At 27.6% G+C, this 10,761-nt stretch overlaps 1 protein-coding gene across 1 annotated transcript; it reads right to left on the bottom strand.

The window, feature by feature from the left end:
- Positions 1 to 5,922: 5,922 nt before the first annotated feature.
- On the bottom strand, positions 5,923 to 9,885 carry LOC130803071 (probable protein phosphatase 2C 30). Its single transcript, XM_057667234.1, has 4 exons — positions 9,306 to 9,885; positions 8,006 to 8,344; positions 6,987 to 7,166; positions 5,923 to 6,142 (listed from the first exon to the last, which is right to left on the bottom strand). The coding sequence occupies exons 1-4, from the start codon at positions 9,666 to 9,668 to the stop codon at positions 5,975 to 5,977; spliced, it is 1,050 nt and encodes a 349-aa protein (XP_057523217.1). The 5' UTR covers positions 9,669 to 9,885; the 3' UTR covers positions 5,923 to 5,974.
- Positions 9,886 to 10,761: the final 876 nt, after the last annotated feature.

Genomic DNA, 10,761 nt, shown 5'->3' with positions numbered 1-10,761 from the left:
AAATTTAAAGATATTTAAAGATTAAAATTGTACATTGAATAGCGTAAAAAATAAAAATGTAACAACTATTAAAAACCAGAAGAAGTATATGACTTTAAAAAATAAATTTATAATTATGTAAAAATTAACATGAAAATAAAATTTAATCCAAAACACGTGATTCAAAACGAATTGTTGACCTAAAAGAATACCTATGAAATTATTCCTTTGCCCCTATATATTTACTGAATAGAAATGAGACAGATATTAAAAAGTTGAGTTTATTAGATTATTATGACTGATAATTGAAAATTAAATTTTGAGAGAATATAGAAAGTAAAAATTTATTAATTCAAGTGGAAAAATCACATTCTAAAATAGTAATGAGTTGAATTTATCAAGACGGACTAAAATATAAAATTAAGCAAATTGAAATGGAGTGAGGAAGTAGTAATCATAATTATAACATCTAATAAAAAAACTGTCAAAAGTCAGGTGTCAAATTTCTAAAGCACTTGCTATATGTAATTTTTCGATTGGAGTATTTAAATTAACTGAATTAAATAGCTGACCAGTTCACAGAATCAAAGATTTGACAATCAATCAATATTAAACATGTTAAATTTACTGATTTAGTTATATAAATTATTTCAACTAATCAAATACTCTAATCTAATGACTAAGATGATAGAAACAATAATTTAAGAATCATTTAGTTTATATTAACAAATTTAAAATTATAAATTAGAAAACATAATATTAATCATATATTTTTTAATAAATTACTGCTAGAGAAATTTGAAAATAAAATAAAGTAAGAAATATTTAAATGACATTAAATAATTTATTAAGATTTAGACTGAGTTAATTATAGAAATTATTTCAACTAATTATTTTACAATTTAATAAAAAGACCGAAAAATCACACGTGTTAATCTTTTGGAGTCACGCAAGATGAAAGAGTTTTATTGGTTCATATTGATTTAAGTGGCAAATAAAGTTAATCAACCTGTTATTTATTTTAGTCATCTACAAATTATTTAAATTTATTACACATTTAAAAATGTCATATTACCCCTTTTTAACAATTATTATTTATTACTTCATCTTTAGTATACAATATATTTATTATTACATATTTTTTTAAATAAAATTTATATATTTTTTCTAACTAAGAATTTCGTATATTAGACGAATTTTATACTAGTAACTTAATAAGTTAAGATAGGTGCTTGTTACCTCACGGTCACGGGTCTCCATAACAAACTAATTCTTTTTGTTTATTTTCCTTCCTCGTACATTATGGCGAATTGGCGATGTAACACTAACTTGCCAATTATAGACTCATTTGGAAATATTCTAGAAAATGTTTTTTATAGAATTTTATTGAGAGTTTATAAATCACCTTTCATAAAATATTTTTGGGAAACTTTACATGGTAATTATGAATTTTTAACTTTTTCATATGGTAGACAAATATTTTTAAAATTTACATGGTAATCTTCAACTTTCAACTTTTTCATGTGATAGCTAAAATGTTAAGTTTTTTGTTAAATTAAATACTCATTTCGAATAAATGTTTTGAAAAACGTTCTCCATATGGGCGTTCACGATTCACGACGTTTCGGTTTATGAAAGAGTTTTATAATGGGCAATAATAACGTAAATTTAGCAAAAATCTTAACATTTTGCCTACTGTAGGAAAGTAAAATATTAGTAGAATATTTTATTTTATATTTTATATTATTCTGATTTAATTTCCTTAATTTTAATATTCCGTAATATTTTAGTTTCCTTATTAGATCGTCAAATTATGTATAAATAAAGATGTTCCTCTCATTAAATAAATAATACAAACCAAGTATTCAAAACCCAAATCAGTCTTATTTCCGCATTATAATTTTCTACATGGTATCAGAACCAATGGTGTTTTTCCGAGGACTGGTGATCAGCCACGACATTCATCATTAACCAGAAAAATCAAAACCAAACTAAACTCAAAAAAAACAAGATCAAAATCAAACCAAAACCAAAACAAAATCAAACTAGAAAAAAAAAACCAAACCCTCAAAAGATGATTTCCTTGGAACGAATATTCCAAAGTATGCAAACATATAACCAAAAAATCCATACTTACCCAAATGTTTCTGAAAATTTGAATTTTACAAATTACACCAAGTGGCGTAATAAAATTAAACAAGAAATAGCAGATCGGTGGCGGCTCAATCATATCATTGACGCCCCTTCAGAAAACAAAGATCCTCAATGGAAACAAAACGATGCACAAGTGATGTCATGAATACTTTACACCCTTGACACCACCATTGTCAATGTTGTTATTGACCATATTACTAGTGCCCATGAATTGTGGACATGGATTTCCACCTTTCTTGGGCCCATCACTGACGTAAGGGGGAGCGAAAAAGGGAAGAAAGCCGGTCAGAATCAGAAAATTCATCATTCCAGTGAAGTGATAGTTGAAACACGAAAAAGTCGCCTCCAAAGCTCCGGTGATTCACCGACACGGTGACAAGACTACATTCGCCATTCCTCATCAAGAAAACCGACAAACAAGCATTCCAAATCCAAGAACCCCAAAATCAGATCTCACCAAACAAACCAAAAAATCAGAATTCATCAAACAAAATCAAAAATCAAGCACAAATCCAAAAACACAAATCAAAAGGGTCACGACCAAAAACCCTGCCGAGAAACAACACCAAACTCACGCCATTCCAGTAGCAAAAAACAACAAACAAACCACAAATCCTCACTGAGTGACCGCCACCAAGGCTCCGGGGACCGACGGCATGGTCACCACAAGGAGTGGGAAAATTCGGCAAGAGGAGCAAAGGGAAGGAGATTCAGAGAAAGAAAAAACAGAATATGAGAGAGGAGATGGCAAGAGAGAGATAATCGAAAATAGGGGAGGGGGGTATTGTGAACCTTCCAAAAATATCTCTTTTTATATGAACACTAACAAAAAAAAAACCTAGCCCGCGTGCTCTCATTTGGGTCACCCAAGGATCCATGTGGGCCACTCAAGTATCCGCGTGGGTGAATCCATTTCCAAGCCAAGTACTTCACCCATTTGAAATCTCAATCTTGTTCATCCAACCATTTTAACTCATATGCCCATTTTCCTATCCAAACTGAAAAATTTGAAAATCAACGATGACAAATTTGCCAAAAAAATTATCAAAATGTTCTATGTAAAATTAAAAGATCAACTAGCGGATTTTCTGATCAAGGCAATTAGCTCAAAAGCATTGAAGAATATTTTTGGCAAGTTCGGTCTCGGTGATCCCAAGACCAAACTGGAGGGGGAGTGTAGGAAAGTAGAATAGTAGTAGAATATTTTATTTTATATTTTATATTATTCTGATTTTGTTTCCTTAATTTTAATATTTCGTAGTATTTTAGTTTTCTTATTAGATGATCAAATTATGTATAAATAGAGGTGTTCCTCTCATTGAATAATTAATACAAATCCAGTATTCACCAAATTAAACCCAAATCAAATTCGCACTATAAATTTCTTCACCTATAGAGTAGAAAAGTTAAAAGCATATATAGGATTACCGCGCAAATTTAAAAAAGCATTTGTCTACCACGTAGAAAAGTCAAAAACTCATTATTATCATGTGAAAATTTCCTATATCTATTAACATACCCCTCTATCAAATTGCTACTTTTAACTTCAAAAGCTAGCATTTAAATATTCATAACTAATAAATGATTTTCAAACATTTTCATGTATATATTTTCATTTTATATTTAAAATTATAATTATATTTAAAATTATAATATAATAGTTTAATAATATAGTATAATGTAATATTAATATAACAAATTTTTTGATTAGTTAAATTAATTACCTAAAATTTGTTTCATATTACATTACCATACTAAGAAAGGTGTTGGATAGTTCTCTCTTTTCGTTAGTCTACCCTAAAATGAAAAAAAAAAGTAGTTCTTAGAAAAATAGATCTTAAAAAATATGAATCTTTTTGAGCTTTTCTTTAGAATACCTTAACTCAAAATGCTACTAATAACGTTTTTGAAACCAAAATTAATTCAATAGTAAAAGTAAAAAGTCATACGATATCTACATCATAACTAACAACAAGAATATACATAAAATTTGAGATCAAATAACAATCTAAATTAATAAAATCATTATCATTCATCATTATAGATAATTGTCACAAAGGGGAACTAAGCCGATAGGATCAAGAAAACTTGAAGTCGAAATCTGAATAAATTCTTCAGAAATTCGTGAATTGTCATCTTAGTTCTAAATTGGCGAATAATGTATATACATTTTAAACAATTTATGAATATATGTTTTTTTTATGTCATACTTTTAATTGTCTCCATAATTATTAAATATATATTATATCATAGTAAAATATAATTAATACAATAGCTTATAAATAAAAGTACATTATTGATTTTTTTTATATAAAACTGTATATTATTTTTAATAATAAGAGTAATACATAATTTTATATTAAAAAGATGAAAAATGCAACTAGCGATCTTTGGTAAATATTTAGTCAGTTGTGCCAACCAAATAGCTATTAAAGCTTTTAATTGGTTGGACACATTATTTAGCTACTAAAGTGCTTTGATTGGTACAACTGACTACCTACCATTAGGATTTTACCGACAACATATTAAACGATATGATGTTTTGTTCAGTACAGTGTCAGTTCCTTCACCATGCTTACAACTAACTTACCTAATTCTTACTCGCCAACTAATTTAATGTTTATAGTGTAAGTTTTTTATTGAGCTGATTCTTAAGAATTTATTAGCTTTTTAAAACAGATAATTAAAATTGACAGTGAAAGTAAATATTAGTAAGAGAATGAGATTCTTTTAATATGTAACTTTAGTATGAACGACCATGAAGCACTCAATTGCCTACAAGAATCTAAACTTTTACCTTGAATGAAATTATGAAAAGAAAGAGAAGAATTATTAAGAAACAGGGTATAAAGAGAAGAATCTAAACTTTTAGTAGTTGAAAAGTTTTGGTAATATTGTTGCTGTGAGTTTGTGATATTTTCAAATATTTCTTCCCTATCAAATCATACACAATGTAAATTATAAATTAGTTTAATCATTAAGAGTTTTTTCTTTTATCATTTGAACATATGTTCCATTTTCATAAGTTACATGAAAGATTAACACTATCTCCCCCTTTACTATAATGATTCTTTAATTTACCTATTGGCCATAGCAAAAAAGTATATACAAATTTTTCCGACCACCAAAAGGAAGTAGTGGTAGTTCAATGAAGAAGTATAAGGAGAATAAAGAAGTGAGTGTAACGATAATATATGAGATTATTCAAGATAATTTTTTCAAAAATAAAAATATTCATAAAAAACTCTGTATTTCTTCTCTACATACATTTTCATATCGAGTTAGACATAACCTTACAAACATCTTTGGTTATCTATATCTAGCTATTTAATACTTCATACTAATAATAGAAAATCGAACGGTTACTCAATTAGAACATATACTGCTTTCTTTATGAATAACTCAAGTTTAATTCTTGGTACCCTCTCTCATTCCCTCTATCCACTATGTAAAAACCATAAATTCTTGTGTTAGACGGACTCATTGTGAGACGCTCTCTATACATGGGCTAAATAGCCTAATTAATACAATTATTAGCACATAAGCTCCTTGTTTTGAGGTCGTCTCATTGAGAGATGATCTCTCACAAGCTAAAAAAAAACTCCATCTAACAACTAAACTATTAATATTATATACATTTGATTCTTTAAATATATATATATATATATATATATATATATATATATATATATATATATATATATATATATATATATATATATATATATATATATATATATATATATATATATATATATATATATATATATATATATATATACATTTGATCAAAACCTAATAGAACACTTTTTAACCTTGAAAAATTAATTAGCTAGATAAATTAATGTGCAAATTTGTCAAGTTGAACCACCATTACACTTGTATCATCATTAGATCCTCTACTAATGGACAATTCTACAAGCTTTCTACAAGCATTCTTTAATTCTGGCTTGTTACTTCCTGCTGTGAAAAAGGGTTGAATTACATCTACTGCTTCCTGATTACTAACCTGTTAAAAAACACATGTATCGAGGTCAGTGTATGCATTATAATTTTTAACCTTTTGTTTATTTTATATTTATCGATTATTTAAGACTTAAAAATAAGTGATTAATCAAAAGTAATATTACTTTAATTTTATATTCCTTTAATTTTACTGCACAATATAAAAAAAATTTTGCACTTTAATCTCTACAATGTAGCAAAATGGAAAGGATGGAGAAATAGATTAATATAAATGCAATATTTGAGGATTTTTATTCTTAGTCTTAATATGGTCAAACACCTTACAATTAGACTACATAACATATATTAGGATCTCAACGTGGTGTCAAATTGATTTTTGATACCATATCAAGGAAACAATCCAATTGAAATTGATGGTTGAGGCATCAATATATGTTATATACTCTATCATGCCCTCATACACGAAAGGTTTTTCGGTTAGAAGTGTGGATCCGATACAAGGCTATCTCATATTTGACGCTAATGATTCCACTAGAAAAGAGGAGCGTATGACATTCAAACTAGTAACTTGGGATTCTGATATCAATTAAGAGACCAACTTAACAAAAAAAAAAACTAATAAATTGATGATTAAGGCCCAAAATTCAATGTATATTATATATTATATACCTTACATGTGTCTAGAATACTGTCACATGTTTCACTAATCTCCTTGCGAATCGCAAATAAAAAAAAAGCAAATTATGGTTGATTTTGGGTTATTTTAAAGTCATTTTAAGCGCATTGCAAATTAAAAAAGCAAATTAACTAGCAACTTATGTTACATTGCAAAATCTGGATGTAAATAGACAATTAGATGAGAAAAGTTATGTAAAATTATTAATTACCTTGTTCCATAGGCCGTCTGAAGCTAAAATTAGAAACTGAAAATCAGGTTTAATGGTTAGGATTTGAGTGTCTGGTTCTGCTGTAACCCACTGCTTAAGATGTTGATCTCCTATTGCTCTTGACACTGCAAGAGACCCTTGTATTCTCCATACACCATTACAACAATCTACGTAACCACCCTATGTAATACAATATTACAACTAATTAACTCATGCTATACAATTATTTTTAGATTATAAAAAATTATAACTATTAGGTTAATCATAAAAGAGTTTTATTGTACCATTTAATATATTGGAACAAATTTTCAATAGTAATGCATTGGAATGAATTTTGTAAAGTAAAAAAATTGAAAAAGAACAAGCATAATCATTAAACTTATCAAGAGATTTTCCTACCAAAATTACACTAATTTTTGTCATCACTTCCCTATTTAATATACAAACTTCCAGACGGACCGTTAATGACGTTAGGATAATAAAATATTATTTTCACATAATATTAACAACCCATTTGATAATTGGTACTAAATGATGAGAATGGTAATGAAAAACTAGTGTAATTTTGATAAGATTATATCTTGACAAATTTAATGGTCATGTTTATTATTTTTTAACAATCTCATTTTTTCAATAAATTCATTCTAATGCATTATCGTTTGAAAAATATTGTATTAAATGGCAATGCAAAATTGTGAATAAAGTTTTTTTTATCAAACTTTCATTACCAGAAAAATAACATGATGTATAAGATGAAAATTTACACTATAAATCATTCTTATTACCACTAGGACGCGGCCCAATAGGCAAGAAGGGCCTATGCCCTGGGCCCATTCAAAAGTATTAGAAAAACAACGCTTTAATAGCTAATAGTTATGTGTCCATAATAGTATATTTAGTAATTAGAGGCCTATAATTAATATTTCACCTCGTATCTCACAAATTTTAGGGCCGACCCTAAATTTACCATCAATTAATACTGATAATCAAACGAGTTAAGTTTAATTCATAGACAATACCTTGGATTCAATCCTAAGTTTTTCATCTTCTCTTGAAGGGTTATGATCATTAGTTAGTGGCTCAGCTACACCAGCTTTACTAATAACAGCACGACAATCACCAACATTAGAAACTATCAAACTACCATGTTGTACCAACGCAGTAACACAACAAACACCACCAGTTGCGTTTCCTTTAAGAAATTCTTCATCTGCCGCTAAATAACCATTTTTTATGTTTTCTTCAATCATTGATTTATCACCTCTTCTTAAATAGTCTAATATAATGTTACCCAGCTTTGCTGCTGCAAATTCTGCTGCTTTTGCACCTCCATGTCCATCAAATATTCCAAACAATGCCTGCAATTCGCAATGTATATATAAATTGATTGTCAAAATAGTTATCAGCAAAGAATCTAAATTCGAGTCTGCCTAAGTCATCATTTATGAAATGTGTCGTTTGTTTGAAAATCTATCATACTGAATTGTGTAACATTTAAAGTATAAAAATGTTAGCGACTTAATTTAATATGTACGCATACTGAACTGAATGTTCAATCCATCGTAAATTAATATTTTGCGTCATTTTAATAACATGTTGATTGATTCAACTAAAAAAATATAATAGTAATAAATAGATATAGGTGTTACATTGAATTAATTATATATTTTTTAATTGTACCCAATAGGGTTTTTTTTGCTAGTAAGTCTTAAATTGTTTTTAATATTACCCCTTGTTTTATTAGATGATACCTTTGTTTTTTTTCTTTTAAATCATTTTTCATTTTAATTTATTTTATTGATTTTGTATTTTTTTGGCAATGATCTCACTCTTTTTTTTAATCTCATCCATAAACTTATACTATATCTCCATCTTAACCACTTATTTATATCATGCACTTATTTTTTATCTTATTGATCTCCAACACAATTTCTATTTCTACAAAATTTCACCTGTTTTACAACTGGTGTAAAATAAAAGGGACAAAAAGAGTAATAATTTAGCAAACACAACAGCAATAACAATGTTAAAGCATTAATCTCTAAAGATTGAGGTCAGCTAAAAAAAATTATTTAGTATTGGTGTTATTACTTTGTATTATAATGACTTCACTAATTTTTTATTGAAATCGTCCCACTATGAGACGATCTCAATTAGGCCGGCTCAAACTCTTTAAAAAAATATTACCATATACAATTCAAATTTCATTGTTTTTTTTTAATGTTCTACTACTAATAGGCTTGTTGTATGGGGCTCGTCTCGCAGTGAGACGATATCATACAAAACTCTCTATAATAACTTAATAATAAAAAAAATTACCTGCTTAGACTTGCCATGAGCATCACTGGCAAAATTAGCCGAGTAACGATCCTCCAAACGAGTCCTTGATATTCCTTTCTTACTATAAACTCCATATCCATCTTCTTCAACTTCAACTTCCTGGACTCGAACCCTCGATGTATTCATAATATTATTATTTTCCAACGATCTATCAACCGGAATATTTATCATCGTCGGTCTTTTCCTCTTTAACAATGGAAGTTCATTATAGTGATGATTATTCTTCACTTGCCCTTCCTTTTGTTGGCAACGTACCATAATACATGGTGATCTAGGGCTTGCATGAACCGAAAAATAATTACTATTAGGACTAACACTTGGTAGTATAATCCCGCAGTCCATTATTATTTTTTAGCTTTTTTTGAATCTTCACTTAATTTTAAACTTTTACGAATTTAAGGATAAATTACATAATCTCTACAAGTAAAATATAGAGAATTGCTTTTTCTAATTAATATAATAAATAACAGAAATTAAACTTTAAAGCTGAAATTACTATATTAATTAAAAATTTCCGCTTAATATTTAACTTTTAGGATCTACAATTTTAGAATTTAGATTTATATGTGAATAAAAATTTTAGATTATGTTTTGTAAAGAATCCACTATTTATAGTTTTGAATTTTGATCGAAGGGGTAATAATGAGTCAATAATTCAACGGTCAAAAATTTGATTTCAATGAGACTTGGTCTTGTGATTTTTGGACTTTGTCCTATTTTCTAGTGGCTTAATAGTGAATTGGTAGTACAAATTTAGTGTGACGTAAATGGTGACGTCGTCAAGTGGAGAAAATAAAAAAAAAAAATAGTCTAGTAAAGTGGTCTATTTTGTTACCTGGCTTAAGTACGTCTAGAAATATTGAAAATTTAAGTTAAATATACCAACTACTCCACTTGTAGTCAATGTATTTTCTTTTAAGTGTGAGATGTCAAATGTCATTAGTTATTAAACAAGATTTAGGATCAAATGGTTCAAAATATTTACGTATTTTTTAGCAAATTTTAAGACTTAATATCTCTAAGTAGCATCATAAAAAATTATATATTAAAAAACTTTACATCAAGAGAAATCTAACAAGATCTCACATGAATATATTTTATCTTCAATATATATACTTTAAAAATCTAATTTAAATTTTTTTCTCTTAAAATGGACAAATTTAAAGTGAACAAATGAAAAGAAACGGAGGGAGTATTTTTTTTAAGAGGATAAGGTTATATGAAATATAGACATATTACTATATTAGCCCCGAACCTTTAAATTAGTGTAATAGTATTGAGGTTCATAAACCTTGAATAGTGTGACTAGTAGAAGAGGTTCAAAACATATTCGATCAATATGTTCAATCGCACATTATTTCAAAAAATTAGGAGCTTCAATATTAAATTACAATATATGTTAAGTATTTAAAAATATAAAATTATTAGAAAAATA

The sequence above is a fragment of the Amaranthus tricolor genome, chromosome 16 (genome assembly GCF_026212465.1).
Source record: "Amaranthus tricolor cultivar Red isolate AtriRed21 chromosome 16, ASM2621246v1, whole genome shotgun sequence".
Taxonomy (NCBI): Eukaryota; Viridiplantae; Streptophyta; class Magnoliopsida; order Caryophyllales; family Amaranthaceae; genus Amaranthus; species Amaranthus tricolor.
The sequence above is the reverse complement of the archived record's forward strand: the minus strand, read 5'-3'. Positions and strand labels throughout refer to the sequence as shown.